This window comes from Liolophura sinensis, chromosome 10, assembly GCF_032854445.1.
Source record: "Liolophura sinensis isolate JHLJ2023 chromosome 10, CUHK_Ljap_v2, whole genome shotgun sequence".
Lineage (NCBI taxonomy): Eukaryota > Metazoa > Mollusca > Polyplacophora > Chitonida > Chitonidae > Liolophura > Liolophura sinensis.
In genome coordinates, this window is record NC_088304.1 from 12200318 (window position 1) to 12219267 (window position 18950).

Here is an 18950-nt window from a genome sequence, read left to right on the forward strand (position 1 = left end):
GTCAGTCCTGGGTCGGGTCACAAGCAAGACCTTAAAAGAGGAAGTTTTAACTTCCTCGCTTGGCGTTCAGCATGAAGGGGATAGTGCAACGACTGGTTGACCCGTATCAGTATAATGGCTCGGCGGGGCGGCTTACTTGCCTTCGGTAAGTCGTCTCAGTGAAGCAGCATTAAATAAAAGAGCGGTAAAAATCCGTCCTGCAACAAGGAGGCACATTACACGTACATGCACTCTAAGGATTCCTTGGTCGTCATACGACTGAAAAATTGTTGAGTACGACGTTAAACCCCAAGCACTCACTCACTCTTTACAGGATGATGACGAAAGAGAAGTAGAGTTTGCTGACAAAGTTAGCTGATTATCTTTGGGATTCTGTGGGGAAGTTGATGGCATCGGAGTCGTGAAAACTTCGTTTGTGTGCACTTGAACTGACCGGCCAGGGAGTAGAAGCGCGGGAGATGGTTGACTGAAGGCGCGATTGCCCTGAAGTAAACTCGACATTTGCTTGTGCTCTACTTTAGAATCATACTTCTGGATGCTAGCATGGGATTTGTGTCCGGTGACCTGCATAATTTTATGTGGAGCGACGCCAGATTTTACAAGGGTTTGGACAGTTGTTTTTTCGGACCGAGTGATTAGTTTTTCAGCCTTTCAGTCCAGCAGCCTCGGCTGCCCTCTTCATTAGCTCTCCTAAACGATGCTCTCCTACTGGAGTGGAGCAATACCACACAGCTGCGCCAGGTTTGAGGCGACATTCGGGAATTGGTGGGAGGTAGAACGGACTGTCCGGAGACACAGATTTTTCTGGACATGCAAATTTCAGCGTTGGTGAGATCAAAAGGGTCAGAATCTGACTGACCGGCAGCCTTGCTTGTTGCGTCGTCTGCTTTTCCATACGAAGAAGCAGTTATGTATACATAGAGAAGTATCGTTTTTTTCAGGATATGCGAGTACAAAATAATGGCTCTGTAGCGCTAAGGATAAATAACTATCATACAAAAGCCACTGAAACTACCCAGAACAAATTAGGATGATTTAATGTTCACATGTAATTAAGCCAGCAAACTTATGGCTATTACGGGGCATTTATAGCGAAATTACGCTGCGTTACATCATACCATAAAGATAACCTTCTGCGATTGGCTGCAGCTGACATGGGTTTATAAAGTGTACTGCTTTCATTGAATAACTTTCATATTACGAAATTACGAAAAAAAATCCCAACCGATCCGAACAACCGATCGCACTCACAAAAATTTTACCTTTTAAATTCAACAGAAAGTCTTTTGTCTGACTGGTGCTAGAATGTATTATGTTATTGCAGCAGACTATTCTGTTAAATATTGCACACATTTTTTGTTCAACTCAAAGATTGTATAAAAATATCAGAATTGTTTGCATTTATGACACAGTATATGTATTTTAATATGGTAACATTATTCATGATTTTTTGAGAGCATCGATTTGATGCACAGTAATGTGGCTTGCATATATGTAATGAATTTTTAGTACAAAAAAAACAGTAACACTAAGAGAATACAACAACCAAATTAGAAACCTCTTATCTTATGAAGCTTATCCTCTTACCTTATAAAGCTTAATCTCTTAACCTGTTACCGTATTAAGTTTAGCCTCTTGTGATATAAAGCTTATCCTCATACCGTATAAAGCTTAATCTCCTGCCGTATAAAGCATGCCTTCTTACCGTATAAAGCTTATCCTCTTACCGTATACAGCTTCACCCCTTACCGTGCAAATCTTAACCTTACGAAGTAAAAAGACTCCCCTCTTACCGTAGGTTTTACCGTATAAAGTTTGAAAGACTGGAGTTCTGTCTGTACCAGTTGAGATCGTCCTAATGTTACGACCCAAACTGACTGTATTATAAAGAGATGGCTTGTTCGAAATACTCGACAGTTTAGCCGCACAAAAGGTAACCAAAACCAGCAGATTTTATTTTACAACAATTTATTAGGTTTAACAAGAACAGATTACAAGACTTTTACTAATACTAAAGTACTTAAGTTGAACAAGAAAGGATAGCAGTATCTATACAAATACTAAAGTACTTAAGTTTAACAAGAAAGGATAGCAGTATCTATACAAATACTAAAGTACTTACATGTACAACATTGTCAAGCCCAAACGGACGCATATATTCCACAATGCTGAAAACCATATAGGCATAAATCACAGAGGCAATATTCATAAGAGGGAAAATCCACAGTATAACTGAGTGTATGACGAAATTACACAAAATTCCACAGACAGGGTCCGTGTACTAACAAGCACTGTGTACACAAGAGCACAGTTTAAATATCCAAGTTCAGACTGAACAAGTGCTCGGTGGAGATAGGATATAACAAAGCCAGAGGCTATAAAGACACCAAAGTTCAGCACAAAAGACCTACTAAAGTAATACACAGCGAAAGCATCCACAACTCTCAATAATTCTCCTTTCTCCTTTCTTTGGCCTGCTTTCATAGGTCTTATATAGACTGGTGGAATTGTCTAGAATAAGAAAATTTTTGAACACTTGTTGTAAACAAACAGACCCCGAACTGGGCGTATTCTGGAACATTCTAAGGCAGAGGCAGACAGCAGGCCCTGAACTCAGCATATGTAAACAGTGGCAAGCTAAATTTAGAAGCTGACGGCAGTCGTGCACATAATACTTTACATATATTTAATTATATTAATTTATGACGATTTTATGCTGAAAACTTGCTGCTGAGCTACTCAAGCGCATGAATGCATTTGTATAGTTACATCACAATTGGCATTCGTGTTGCTTTCAGCTTAAAACCAAGGTTCAGAAGCAGTTTTTATTCGGTTTTTCAAGTCAGATGTTGAGTTACTGACGCACATGCTAAATAGTGAATGCATTAGTGTAGTTATACATCACAGCTTGCATGTTTGTTGCAGTTTACAGCATAAAACGAAGGTTTATTTTTGATCCCATTAAACCGATGAAAAGTTAAACATTTTCAATTCGAGTCGCAATGCGTAACCATAATGCAAAGGATACAGACAGTTAGTGTGATCGGAACATCATTAATATTTACACTCTGTGCCTCAAGTGATGTCAAAATGCAAAGTGTAAGTATTTTGCTTTTCTATTTTATAGAATAAATTCGTGATTACTTGCTTTCCTTGATGTTTTGTATTTGGTGTTTTAAGTCATACTGACAACTTGCTAACTTACAGAGTGTACGTCAGTATATGTGCTTGAAAACTTGGTTGTTGATGCAATGTGACCAAACAAGGCGCTTAAAATGTTGGTTGTTGGTGCCATATGACCAAGCCGTGCACTTGAAAGCCCCGGGTTGTTGGTGACATATGTACAAAGTAATGTCCTTATATGCTTGGGGTTGTTCACATTTATACTAACAAAATCTACAAAATTTACCGTCATCAGCTAAATAAAAAACAGATGACTTATTGACACCATTGGTGCTCATTTCCTCTCGGTGACCTTAAGTCTAAAGGGCAAAGGCTTGATGACAAGGCCCGGTTTGAAGTCCCGGGGGTCACAGGAAGGCAAAGGAGAGTTGGGATCAGGGCTGAAGTTGAACGACTGTAACAAGGTCGTGATGTAGAGGAATATCCGGGATCTCGCGAACGTCTCACCGACACAGGAACGGCGTCCTATCCCGAACGGCATGAGGCTGTTGAAAACAAAAACACACATCACAACGACATGACCAGCTGCATGGATCACATACACCATATAGGATCTCTAACAAAAAAAATGTCATGCTGACTCTTATCTGGAGTTTATATTTCATCATCTGCACTTGACCATGACAACCTTTTGTTAGACAAACAATATGGCCGCCAAAGTAGATATAAATGGAGAATATGCGATAGAGAAAGTACACCAAAATAAATATTGCTATCGCTGGGAGAACAGTACATAAAAGTACGGTATACTGTGACGGCTGTGAGGAATTTTTAGTTCATGTATATACTCTTTCCTAAGAACTATTGCCGGAGGCAATGTTTATTTTCATTCGATTCATTTACCCTAATTCTTCAAACTCTGCAAGCAGTATTTTCAAACATTCTTTATGGACATAAACAAATCATTTAGCATCATTTTTATAATAATTATATGTACACATTCCACTGAAGAAAGGTGCTTTAGAGGTCAGAAAGGTTGGAAATTTACAGTACTTAATCACTTGATTGATGTTTTACGCCAAACTCAACAATATTTCGCTTTTAAGACGGGGGCAAGTATTATGGTGGGAGAAAACTGCACAGTGCCCGGGGAAACTCAACACCATCTGCAGGTTTCACGTTATTAGGTGAGTACTAAAACAAAGAAACCTTTCAGAGGGCATAGGAGTGAGATGTTCACTAGTGAAGGTGGTGGCGGCTATCAAGGGAAAGAAAAGCAGGTCAGAACACAAATTACTAAAGTAATGGAAGAAACCGAGTTGCGTGTCACACTAATATACAATTACGGAGGCTTGAAGATTCCTGTTCAGAATGTATAATTTTATCTTCTCCAAGAACGGACATTATCAGCGACGTAAATAGTTATGCCTCTAAACAAGTAAGCTTACGCTTTTCTCTTAGGGTTCTCGGCAGTGACAAGTTGCCCCTCCTGATCCAGAAATCGTTCAGGTTTGAACTCCCAGGGGGTGCTCCAGTTGTTCTCATCATGGTGAATGAGCCACATGTTAGCCATAACCTAAAAAAGACCAGTGAAACCGAAGAAAACAGCTTTACTCAGCAAATATCCAGCCAAAGCTTTGTTTCTCCCATAAAGCATTTGGCAGGCCATAAGTCTAAACGTCTAAAGTTCAGCGTACGGGCGCAGTTCGCGATCAATAAACAAAACTTTTCGCACACCATCGGTGTCCAAAAAGCCGGCTACAACTAATATCTCACACGCCTTGTGTGTTACAAGAAAAGCTGTAAACACAATGCATGCGATACAGATAATACCCTACGTCCTGCAGTGCCCTCATACACACGTTTGTACGTCACATGTGCGACAGTTCGTCAGTAGCTTGCCAATTGTCAATAGTTTATTCCGGGCATTCCGCTACCTCTATACATAAAACTGACCGGCGTCGCATACTTGAACGATCGAATAAATACATAAATAGTATATCAATGAACAGCCTAAATCAGCAATGATGCAGAACTTATCATATACTTGGCAGCAGGTAAACATGTACAGTGATATTTGTGGGATGGTGAAAGATGGTTCTTTTTTCTCCCTTCACTGAGAAACTTTCTATTGTGCAATTCACATGGTGATTAGGAAACAATTTCTATATGTTACGCAAGCCAAAACTATTCCAAAGGAAGACGCGTTAGTCAGCTTTACCGAGAAGACGTATAATTAAGACTAAAATTTCCTGAATTTCCTGAATTATTGTGCACATTATTATTATTTCCTGAAGTGACCATCTTTGAAGGCGCTATTGTGACCGTGTTTATTTAGCATCATGATGCTAAAATTATTTCGGGCTAATGTTCTGTCGGGAGAACTTACCGTGATATTCGCTGGAATTAAATATCCTCTGAACATGACGTCATCCGTCGTCAAGTGTGGCAAGCCAAGAGGCACGTGCGAAATGTACCTTAGCAACTCAAAGATGGCGGCCATGGTGTAGGGCATTTTCGTTCGGTCCTTCAGACTAGAGAGTCTGTCCTGGCCAATCACGGCATCTATCTCCTCCTGAATCTTCTTGGCCACATCCGGGTGTTTAGCGATAATGAGGAAAAACGAATTTAGAGACCCGAGAGTTGTTATAGAGCCTGTAAATAAGCAGCGGGTTTATTTGATTTTGTTTAAATTTGATTGACGTTTAATTGCCATACTAAAAATATTTTCACTTAAAAAAAAGTGGTGCAAACTGCTGGACTAAATAACCACTATTGGCATACACATGACAAACAGTTTTTATGTAAATGTTTGCCGACTAATTATCAAGAGGTGATTTTGCTATTATTATCACCAAATCTTTATTTATGTAATCCTGTTTAAGCTATGGTACTAGGGAATCTTCCTCATTCACTACATGGCATATTGATGATTCGGTAGTTTTAAGCAATCCGTATGTAAAAAGGCTGTGAAAGATATTTACCCACTTTAGCTAGATTTAATGAATATCACAGGCTATCCAGATGGTACAACTTATATGGATCTACATTTGTATCAAAACGGTTTCCTCACCCGATTTCAAATTTGACATTGTAAATTATCCTTATTTGGACAGAAATATACCGAAGGATCCTATATATGACGTGAGCTTTTCTCCCATTGCAGCATTTGTTAGATCCTGTGACGATTTCATTCAAAACCATAAGTTATTACCGGAACATTCAGTGTCAAGGTTTTTCCATCAAACGACCTCACTTTAAGTTTCTTAAGTTTTACAATGAGCAAAATTTTCTGATGGACAGAGCGACCGGAATCTCTGCCGCTCTGTTTCCTATCCCGGGCTAAGTGAATTCTATTCATCCTGTTGAATTAGATGTCCACGATACATTGATTGATTTATTTGATTGGTATTTGATTAGTGTTTGACGCCCTACTCAAGAATATTTCACTTATACGACAGCGGCCAGCATTATGATTGGAGGATAACGGAAAAATATTGCTATTTACAGGCGGAAAAAGGAGTTAAATTTCTACTGTGGAATTTTGCATGCAGACTTTGATTAATCCGTTATCGGGAAAGGGTTAATGCATTAGTAGGAATGGAGTAATCCATCAAATCAACAAAAGCAAGGGAATTCAAGACAATCTACGAAATCCCTATCGAATTCTAGGGTAGAACCCACACCTTCCGCTTGAGATCGGAAGAAGCTAAAACTTGTGATTATGAATCTCTCAAAGGCCCAACAGGTCACACTTACTGATTTTGACAGTGCTAATACACCAAACTGATCATTTCGGATTTGTATAATATCTATTTTAATAAGAATCCCATGGATTCGGGTCATCAGAGCTTTGATTAAATAGCAATGACCAGCTAACATATGGCTCGGACAATACTTTAGGGTACAACCTGAATACCTTGGGCACTACAAAACCCGTCAGTTTTACAAGCCTCCCTTTCTTAATGTGGGAAGAATTGATTGTACAAAATTTCATCGGCATTGAGAGATACAACCCTCAGTATGCAACTCTACCAAACATTCGCTGTCGACAAGTTCCTCTCCGGTCGTAAATGGGAAGTTCTGCCATGAAAATGCGGATGTTCGTGGGTTTATCCCGGACTTTACTCTATTTCCTCGCACCATATTATAGCTCCAGTCGTATAACTGAAATATTCTTGACACCATAAATAAATACATAAATCTCTGAGGCCTGGGCCCTTTGCATTGTTCATCAGCATGGTTTTTCTATATCAAATGTGACGACAACACAGGATTTTGAGTAATTCTAGACTAGTGGCGTCTAATATATTGCAATTACGATCACTGCTTATATTTTCACCTAATTCTGCTTGTTGCTTCTAAAGTTGCTACTGTTTAACCATTTACATGAAAAATTATAACAAAACCCCGAAAAAAATTAACAAGTTGCCGTATTTCACACGTTACACTTGTCTATCAGTCAATTATCACACCCTCATCGCAGCTCTGGTTTTATGCTCCATCCCGCAGTTGTTCAACATTGCATTGTGCGGAAGCCTTTCTGTGAAGACAAACCTGTCACTCTTACCTGCCCCGATAACTTCCTGGATAGTGGCTCTGATGGACGTGTCTTTCAGCCACACCTCGTCCCCCGCCTCTCGGAGCTCTTCCTGGTAGTGGAGTAGGTAGTCTATCATCCCTCTGGTCACCGTCGGGTCATAGGTAGCCTAGAATATCCCATGTTAACACACTGCTAATTGGATAATAGCTCACAGCAGCGTTAATTAAGAGAGAATCTATTTCCTCACAATGAAGTGGTTTTTTTTATTTGATTTTAAACATAATTTGTTTTTACAAGAGCGTATTACTTTTGTCTTCTAAGTGATTTGATAAAATTTTTTTTAGATGTTTGTTTAGGGTTCGAAGCATCTTTCGATATCTCCTTATACCAAACCTTTTGTCATTGTCATGGCCAAGACACCAGACATCGTATCCTGCAACATGCCATACTTGTCTGATGATTAGATTATTTCCTTTCCTTCGGGTGTCAAAAAAGTGAGGTGGCTGGTGCGATGGATCTTTCCTGTGGGGCACTCTTTTATCTTTTCTGAGATACGTTACTTTTCCTGCATATAGTTTCAACCACTACAACGGTTTCAGCCGCTACGACATATCAGTCTTTGTCATGTCTTAGCCTCCGCGACGTTTCAGTCACTGCACTGATTCAGCCACTGAGACGTGTAAGCCGCTGCGACCCATGCATATTGACCGGCATACATCTAAATCTAAAATTTCCGTTGATTCTGGCGTAATTCTATAGACTAACCAATCCTATGATGTCATAAACATGTATTTTGCACAAATCAAACCTGATAGCTCCCACCATACACTGGCCGCAGACCAATATGTGAAATATTCTTGAGTATGGTGTAAAACACCGGTCAAATACACATCAATAAACCCAAACTGATTTATTTTACTGATTGGTACCACTGAAAATAAGAAATAGCAATTTTAAACTTTTTGTGTTTTTTCAGAAAAATATATAGATGTTTTTCATTATATGGACTCACCAAATGGGAAACGTCGATCTGTATTCATGGTTACAATTACAATGTATACTGGATAATACGAGCAGACAAGATGTCCCAAAAATTAGAAGAATTAGGGTAAAGAACAGAGGAACCTACCTTTGATGCGTCATAGTAATCCTTAAAGAACTGTTCTGTGGACTTCCGTAATGCTATGGCAACACGTCCTGGTCCATACGGAATGTACCTGACAATACGCACAATAGCACAATAGATATTTAGCTGAATATGGGAATTTTACAGGAAATCTTAGAAACTATATCCTTTGTCACCGACCAAACATTGCTGTCCGCAGCTAGTCTTTATCTGTTTATTTGTTTAATTAGTTTTTCCTCGTTCTCAAGAATGTTTTACCTCCACAAAGGTTGCAAGCAATGTGGTGTTAATATTGAATTAATAGAATATATATGCTACATTTATCAGAATATTCAGTCGCCACAGCAGACTGCGTTCTAACATCATTTAGACAGCAAACATTTTATTGTTTATTTATTTGATTAGTGTTTTACGTCTTACTCAAGAATGATTCGCTTATTCGACGGCAGCAAGGTATTGCAGTTGGGGGATACCCGACAGAGCTTGAGGGAAACCAGGTTGTTGGCACATCTTCCCACGTACGGCCGGAGAGGAAGCCAAAATGAGCTGGACTTGAACTCACAGCGACTGCATTTGTGAGAGGCTCGTGGTCCCTTCAGCCGAGCTGGCAAGCTAACTACCTCGTTCACGCAGGTCCTAAGAAGCTTATGCGGCAAGTTTTTTTGAAACGCTTAACGGTTTTCCATTCATCTGCCTAGCGTTGTTTACGTCAGTGCCTTGGTCACTGTCGTTTTCTTTTTCACGATTTGGACGTGGGTGACTTGTGTAGATTGTAAGGTGGACTGTATGTACCATATTGATAACAAATGTCAGTGACGTTAAACAGTTCTTTTTTAACACCTCTGTATTTATTTATTTATTTATTTATCTATTTAATGGGTGTCTAACGCCGTAATCAAAAATATTTGAACACCTCAATATGTTTAGGTCTTAATAAAATGTTTGTGACCTCCATTGATGTAATGTGTGTCTGTGATCGAAAAGGAAGACTTGGCATTGAATACCTGCTTTATGGCCAGAGAAAAGTCGATATGATGATGTGAATGGCGACACGCATGATCAATGTACTTCATAAAGCCCACCATACAATCCAAATATTACTGCATTTAACTCCGTGAAAAAAATCTTAAGAAACACATAGAGGTATTTTTACACCGTTTTTCCACGATTTTTCTACCGAAGCTTACTTTTTCCCCGTTAAGCTTTAGTGTGCATGAATTAAGGGAAACAATGAAATATACTTAAATGAGAAGAAAATTTAAATATCAATCCAATACCATTGAAAAGAGTATGCCGTTCCTCGGAGGTGCATTCCATAAAAAATTCTAATATGTACCTCAAGGTGATAAATTATAAATAACGTCCGCCCCAACACATGCTGTGGGCGACTCCATTTTGCCTAAGAACTAGCCCTGAAGTCTTCTGTGTCAGGAGGAGAATTGGTTTCGGAAACCGCCGAAGTGCAGTTCGTACATTTCCGGTAGAACTCTTCTTTCCAGAAGGTAGCGAACGGTACAGTTTGTTTTCCGCTTGACGAGCGGGAAACCGGAATGCTGGACGTAAGTTCCGGGTTTACATGGGCAAGCCGGCAGTTTTAACGACTCTCACTGGCTGAGAGGCAACACACTCCAAACATAAATTACAGGGTGTTAAAGATGGAGGGCGTGATACACTCAGCTATTTATGCCAGCTTTGCCGTATTCAGGCTTTACGTGTATGGCGAGGAAAAATTGCAAAAATTATGCAGCAGGCATCACCAGATAGAAAAAAATGTGCTTTTTTCAGCCTAGAGTGTCATGTTTTTAAGTTTTCTTTTCCTTTAAAGACGTACAGCACACAGATTAAAACCAGAGCAGCCACGACAGTGTTATAGATGTTATCACACGTATAACAGGTGAAATACGACATCTTGTCAATTTACCTCAGTGTTTTATATTAGCTGTTCATGGTAATACTTAAATAGTGACAAATTACACTTTCCCTGGCACCATGGCTTAAGCAGAATTAGGGGAACAAATAAACTGACGTTAACTGCGATTTATTAGACATGTCTGGTCCAGAACTACTCAAAATCGTGAGATTTCATCACTTTTTATAACACGCCGTTTTACCACCAGCTTTATTCACCAATATTTCTAACATTATTGCTTGTTGATTTTTCACTGGCTACCATACAAGTTTATTACTTCAATATATTTGTTGATGTTGTTTTTGAAATAGATCTGCGTGACTGACTTACTTTAAGAATGGAAATATAGTGAAGAGCACAGCATGTCGCGCGGAAGCTCCCACAGCCGCTGAGTCGTCCATTACCTGCGCGTTCTTTAATATCGGGTCGCCATATTCGTGTCGTTTTCCTGTCAACTGATTGTAGACAAAAATCATCCTGAGTAAAATTTATTTACTTATTTATTTGATTGGTGTTTTACGCCGTACTCAAGTATATGTCACTTATACGATGGCGGCCAGAATTATGGTGGGTGGAAAACGGACAGAGCCTGGGAGAAACCCACGACCATCCGCATGTTGCTGGCAGACCTTCCCACGTACGGCCTGAGAGGAAGCCAGCATGAGCTGGACTTGAACTCACAGCGACCGCATTGGTGAGAGACTCATGGGTCTTTACGCTGCGCTAGCGCGCTATCTACCTGAGCCACAGAGGCTCCCTCCTGAGTAAAACAACGCATAGAGAAAATTATCGACACTAATGAATACATAGTTTAGCAAGTAAATAAACAAAATATATATATATATATATATATTTGAGTGGTGGCATCACTTTGGCGACTTGGACGCCCTGCCACATGTCATACATATACACACCTATGGTTGAAAAATTATTAAATATGATGTATCAGCCCAAGTAAACATATATATGAGGCCTCCGTGGCCAGGGACTTAGCTTGCTACTGCCTCACAATGGTTCAAGACTCTCACAAATGCAGTTGCTGAGAGTTCCCAGTCCAGCTTATACTAGTTTCAACAGCGGTCTTACGTGGGTAGGTCTTCCAGCAACCTGCGAATAATCGTGGGTTTCTCCCTGGCTCCTTCGGTTTCCGTCAACCATAACGGCGTTAGACACCAAACTTCACCAAAATGATCTAAGCCAGTATTTTACTCACCAGAATATATTGAACTCATATTTCCCTCACCGGGATTACCATGATGCACGCACTGGGCTCACCAGTAAATTAAACTGTACAAATATTTGCTGTCCACGCTGCTATGACCTTTATTATATGAGGTTTCTTCATCAATACGAATCTTACACTTATTGTTCCCATCAAAACAAGCAGTACACGCATTTTACTCATGAGATCTAAACGTATTGTATTTGTCAGAGCAGCAAAGTACCGACCGTACAAATACATGTATTTACTCACTACAAAGTAACGTGTGCATATTTTTGTCACCGAAGTGAATTGCGCACGTCATTTTACTCACCAGAATGGTCAAAATATTGATCAGCGAAGGGTGGAAAACTTCGTCCATATTGACAGGTTTTCCTCCTCGACTCTTCAGCCAGTCTACTACGTGTTGGAGCTCGTCATGTACCGTGTTCTCCATGGACTGGACACCGTCCCCATACATACTCAAGATTTTGTACAGAAGTTTCCTCTGCTTCACCCACAGTGGAGACGGCGGCAAGAACGCCGTGGTGGCATTGATGTCAGGACTAAAACCCGTACTCGGCGGCGGAGGTCTACCGGAGAACACCTCGGAAACGGTCTGAGAAGCGTAGGCTTCCCTCATCACATCCACACTGTTCAACACGATGATGTCCTGTCCAAAGATGTTGATGTGGAATACATCGCCCCATTTCTTAGCTAGATCGGTGAACAAGATGTGGAATGTGTGAAAAACGGCCCAGGCATAGCCGATGACTGGTAACCCTGCAGGACCCGGGGGTAGGTTAGTAGCCTTCGGACTGGATCGTGTTCTAAGGAACCAGACCGACCACAAGGTGATCGCCATAAGAGCCCAAGTCACCAAATCCATGTTTACACGAGCTCTTGCTTACTCGAGTGTAGGGCGAATGCTGAACGTGGCTTTTTTTAAATACTGACAGCCTTTGATTCTAACCAGGGCGTATCGACCTCGCCTGTCTGTGTCTCTAATCCCGCTCGTTATGCGTCCCACCTTTTGAACCCAGATATGCATTGCAGTCATATTTACGTGAATGAATGATTATGTCTTCACGCCATTTCAGCAGTACATTACAGTGCTAACATGCACGTGTACGTGTTACAATTAAATGAAGCTTCTAAATGTGCGAACAATCTAACTTCTTGTTAAGCCTTATATAGTATAAGATGAAGAATATAATCTCAATCAGAACACCTTGATTGTGTTCTTTTAGGCATATAACGTGTTATATAAATAATGGTATTAGACAGGGCGGCTCGTTACCTCATGCGTATATTTCGGTGTATTAGTATGCACTAAGTATAATTACTCGATGTTATTAACAGCTTATACAGACAATGCCTCCCACGTAAACAATAGAGAGGTTCATTCCCTATGCTGCAAGTTTCATGAGGAGAGTCTTTTTTTTAGCAGTCCGCTTAAGGCAATGCAGTGATCACTAAAGAATCCATCTCAACTGAAAAACAGATTTGAGAGTTTGTACTCACACCGATATAAAGCGAGTACAGATCGTACTATACAAAGTTAGCATGGGCCTTTTCTTCCAGACAGCATTACAACCCATCCATGCGAGGAAGGTCTCGCCGATAAAGAGTAAGATTTATTGCCTTTTTGTTTTGTGTCCCAGTTTTGGTCCCCGGGTAAAGTAGACTTATTATGTACATAAACAGAGAGCCATGTAGCTACTCTACAGGTCTGAAGTGCAGCTCGCCTGTCTAGGTCAGACAGATCACGTAACTATGAAAACCTGATAAGGCCATCATCGCACCATCGTTCCATCGTCTGGCGATGGCACGATGGTACAAAGCGATGGCACGATGACACGATGTGCCATCGCTTTGTGCCGCCGCCGGGCGATGGAACGATGGTAAGATGAGGGCATCCGAATAATAATGGGTGCTACCGTAGCACGTCCTCGGTAGCCACACTCGGCAATGTTGCTGTCATCCTTTCAAATTCAGCTCAGATTTTCTCATTATTACTGGGTAAAATGCTATTGTATAATGACGGAATGGTTGAAAAGATTGCCTTGTACGTTTGTTTGATTTCAAATTTGTGTCTTGTATTACCTCGTAACGTTGATTTACTTTACATTAGTAAAATATGCTAAAAATATAAGGGTACTGATGTATTTTATTGTCTTGTATCTAGGACAATTAACAAAAACTACCGGAATTGGGAAAGATTACTGGAAGATTAACCATGGTTTTAGGCTGGAGCCTTCCTGTAATAAAGACGTCATCAGTTTGGGCACACATTGACAAACCTTAAGGCTCTGTGTCCGATTTTCTCCCACCACAATGCTGGGCGCCATCGTATAAGTGAAATATTCTTGAGTAGGTTGTTCAGAGCTATAGAAGTTAATATCAAACAATGATGTGTTAACTCGTTTCACTCTACAGATAGATGATATATAGGTGTGTATACAGGCTCTAGTGATGTCAGCTGGTTTCTATTCCTCTTCTTCCAAGATCATGTATTGTATAAGCGTTTTCTATATGGCTGTGGTGCTGACCAGCGCTAGGGTATGTACTCTGTACTACTTGTTTATTTATTGGTCTGTTTGTTTGTTTCTTTATTTAAAATCCATTGTATAAAGATAAGCGTTAATAACGTACTTTTACATGCGAGCGTCCGTATAAACTCACTTGTACGAAGTGGGCGCCCATATATAAAATGGGTGTCCATATATACACACATGTACAATGTGCTCGTCCATATAAACCCACTTGTACATAGTGGGTGTCCATATAAACCCATTTGCACAAAGTGGGCGTCCATATAAACCCACTTGTACAAAATGGATGTCCATATATACCCACATGTACAATGTGGTTGTCCATATAAACACACTTGCACAGTGGTCGTCCATATAAACCCACTTGTACAAAGTGGGTGTCCATATAAACCCACTTGTACAAAATGGATGTCCATATATATCCACATGTACAATGTGGTTGTCCATATAAACACAGTTGCACAGTGGTCGTCCATATAAACCCACTTGTACAAAGTGGGTGTCCATATAAACCCACTTGTACAAAATGGATGTCCATATATACCCACATGTACATTGTGGTTGTCCATATAAACACACTTGCACAGTGGTCGTCCATATAAACCCACTTGTACAGAGTGGGTGTCAATATAAACCCTCTTGCACAAAGTGCGCGTTCATATAAACCCACTTCTACAAAGTGGGCCCCCATAATTCACGTGTATAGCTTGAGCATCGATAATTCATAGTCGGTTTATACAAAGTAAACGTCCGCATGCTACTTACTAAGTAGAGTCCATGGTTACAAAGTGCAAAACGATCGTCCCTAATCCACTGTGTGGAAGGCACCAGATATGACACCCGACCCAGTCACAGTGTACTGACACCGGGCCAACCAGTCATGTTTCCTTGCTCTAACCTCTCAGTGCTAAACGCCAAGCGAGGCAATATCAAGTACTATTTTCAAGGTTTTTGGTATGACCCACCTCGGATTGGATCCCTACTTGTATAAAGAAGTGATCTAGTCTAATGGGAAAAAGTAAACGTTTACAGTACACCTTCATTAGGGTACTTGTACAAAGTGACCATCCATCCTCCCCTGCTACAAAGTGAGCTTCTATTGTCCATGTATACACAAAGTGAACTTCCATAGTCCACTTGTATATATTGAGCTCCCATAGTCCACTTGTACAAAGTGAGCGTCCATACTACACTTGTGCAAAGTGAACGTTCGCATCTGTAGAAAGTGAGCACCCATAGTTCACTTGTGGAATGTGAGCGTCCATAGTACACTTGTACAAAGTGAGCACCCACAGCCCACTTGTGTAATGTGAGGGTACATACTCTCCAGGTACAAAAGAATAGTTCATAGCCCACTTGTACAAGTCAGATAGGATGGGTAATGCAGTGAAAGGTGTTATTATGAAACAAAATCCTATGCCTTCTTCACCATCTTGCATGAGCCATAAAAAATATTTCCTTGGCTATAACATTAATATTTTAAATCTATTGAATAATAGTATGATACAAATTTATTTTCAGCTCAGGGAAACCAATGATCACGAAATGAATCATCAAGGTTAGATTATTACTCAAGGAAATATTAAACCTAACTTTTCCTAGAGAAAACTGTTCTTTTAAGTATCTCTGAAATTTATAAAAAGCATAAGTGAAAGAAAGTGAAGAATTTCTGACACTTCTTCAGCATGCTCGTCTGGGTATTACGTATGCTGGGTATGTAATTGTTCGAAGCGGCCAAACAGGTCGCCTGTTCGAATGCAGCTCTCTTAGACTTGGTTGCAGCTTTAAGTCTGGGCTTTTGTCTAGCGCCAGGAGAAGGGTGCCTTTTCTCCAGGCTCCTTCCTAGCCTAACCGCTCTTACAAATGTAAAAACTTTTGTTCAAATATATGGGCAAACGCACGACCATCTGCAGGTTGCTGTCAGACCTTTTATTCAAATATAACAGTCACCTTTAAGAAGGTGCAAATATCCTGACGAGTTCAAGTGGCTAATGCTGGCTTCCTCTCCGGCCGCACGGGCGAAGGTCTTCCTGTAACTCGAGGATGGTCATGGGTTTCCCGCGGCCTCTGTCCGATTTCCTCCCACCATGATGCTGGCCGCCGTCGTATAGGTGAAATATACTTGAGTACGGGGTAAAACACCAGTCAACCAAATAAATCTTGTGGCTGTGAAAGATTGCTTTTTTTTAGATTTGTATTTTTTCACATGGCAATTGTGAGAAGCAAACACAAACACCTCTGGTTTCATACGAACGCCTAACTATCCCAGAAGTTATGACGACAATCAAGCGTGTCTGTCTTACAGCTTTCAACCCTCGGGGCTATCCGGTTTCTCTGTGAACTTCTACGCATGTTACTGTGACATACAAAGCCATGTCAACCGAATCTGCCTATATGACTATTTTGAACTACAAGGCTCAAGAATCTGCGGACGTCTCGATCATATGTCTTTCATAGGTGAGAATCTCCTCATATTAAAGTCTGAAAGAAAGTAACACAACAAAAACATAAACAGGATCTAAACAAGGGAAAAAAAGAAACAAAACAAAACAAAGCAAAATATAAAAAATACAAAAGGAACACATTAACATGAAGAATAGGTCAGACGGCTGACAAAAAATAGTTTGATTCATTTATTTGAAACTTTTTGAACCGAGTAATATGCATTCCTTTTTCATTATTTTAATGTGATTGCAAGGACTTCGACCTCAGTACGTGCGACTATTTACCAAATCTCAAGCTCTCGTTATTGCTCTGGTTTTACTCTATATGTTCCTCCCGGGCTCTGCCCGGTTTCCTCCCACCGTAATGCTGGCCGCCGTCGTATAAGGGAAATATTCTTGAGTATGGCGTAAAACAGCAAGCAAGCAAATAAATAAATAAATAAATAAATACTCTCTATATGTGCTGTATTTTTTCATAACTCCAGGATTCTCCTGGTAGGCTGAGCATCGGGAAGTTTATGTCAGTTTGCATTGGTTTAAAACGCTTGTATATGAAGTATGATGACAACACAGCATTTTGAGTGACTCAAGGCGAGGGACATGTAATAAATTGCCATTAACATCACTCCATGTTGTTACCTAACTCTGCTTAAGCCATGGTGCTGGAGGTGTACATACGTTATTTCTTTTTAAAGCACATACATAAAAAGTCGGAATAAAGCCCGGACAAAAGTAAATCGAAAAGAGGCCGGATTTCACCGGTAATATGTGTGACTCCTTATTAACCATCAAACTGTCGTCACGGTTCTGATCACTGCTATGGTCACGGTTCTGGTTTTAGGCTTTATAATTTAGTCTTTTATATTTCTACCACCAGGTGGTATACAGCAGTTGTGGGATCCGTATTATATAGACGTCATTGCGGTAACATGCAGACGGCGTAACCACCATGGCAACATTTAGTGCAAGTCTAAATTTCACGATATCAATAAATGATGCAAATATCAAATGAACGAGCGTAAAAAGTTATTTGCAAATGTTGCTTTTAATATCATTTTTCATTTTTTCCTTTAAAACAAAACGGTACATTCTATGTCTAATTCACTCATTTTAATATAAATTTGTTCTTTATATCAAAGCACATCCAAGAATAATGATAATACATGTATTTTTGAACATATAAAAATCAATAAATATGACCAGGCATATAAGGTTGAGCACATCTGCTAGCTTAAAGGACAAGATTCTGGCACAAATATATTATAAAACGTTCATAAGATCTTCATTTAGAACATTATTATGCAAAGATGATATATATCAAGAAAAGGCCCCAAACACCCGCATATAAATGTTATGTTCAAATGGCTTTTTCTCAAAAAAGAAACATAAAAAATATATTTTCAACTAATTTTCAAACTCTTTCATCTGTTTTCTACACCTTTAACGTTCCCCTAAGCTCGGCTGAGTCGTTTATACGAAAAACATGTCTAAAATAAGGCCTCTCAGCAACCCGCGAATGGTCGTGAGTTTCCCCCTGCCTCTGCTCGGTTTCCTCCCACCATAATGCTGGCCGCCGTCACACATTTAAAATATTCTTGAGTACGGCGTAAAACACCAATCAAGTAAATATATAAACTCTTACCCTCTGTCAAGGCCACATTTCGCCACTGTGCATCTGCGTATGTTTTTTCAGCCTCGTCGTCTTCTGGAAAATTGGACATCAGACTTGTGTCAGACTCCATGGTGACCAAGCGATGATGTAACATCGAGTATTCCGTGCCTGGCATTGAAGGCAACTTCCGCGAGCGGTGTTAGCAGAATTCAGGTCTTGAAATGTACCCATTATCCAGAAAATCTAGAGCAGTCAGCCTAAATCAACCGCCTCCATTCACAGGAAACAAATCCCGGCCACAATTTCTTGGACACGCAAGCCTTCAACTAAACCCAGACAATGTATCCCCAATGGTATTCCGAGGCCACTCCACACCAGCACCGTCTTTCACCATTTCTTCCACGCGACCACACCGTAGTGAAACCATCCGGGTCGTT

General features: G+C 40.2%; 1 protein-coding gene across 1 annotated transcript; it reads right to left on the reverse strand.

Moving 5' to 3' along the window:
* Nucleotides 1-1717: 1717 nt before the first annotated feature.
* On the reverse strand, nucleotides 1718-12862 carry LOC135476712 (cytochrome P450 2B19-like). The gene is made up of 7 exons (XM_064756824.1): nucleotides 12237-12862; nucleotides 11032-11156; nucleotides 8796-8883; nucleotides 7694-7832; nucleotides 5513-5778; nucleotides 4572-4699; nucleotides 1718-3668 (listed from the first exon to the last, which is right to left on the reverse strand). The coding sequence occupies exons 1-7, from the start codon at nucleotides 12789-12791 to the stop codon at nucleotides 3458-3460; spliced, it is 1512 nt and encodes a 503-aa protein (XP_064612894.1). The 5' UTR covers nucleotides 12792-12862; the 3' UTR covers nucleotides 1718-3457.
* Nucleotides 12863-18950: the final 6088 nt, after the last annotated feature.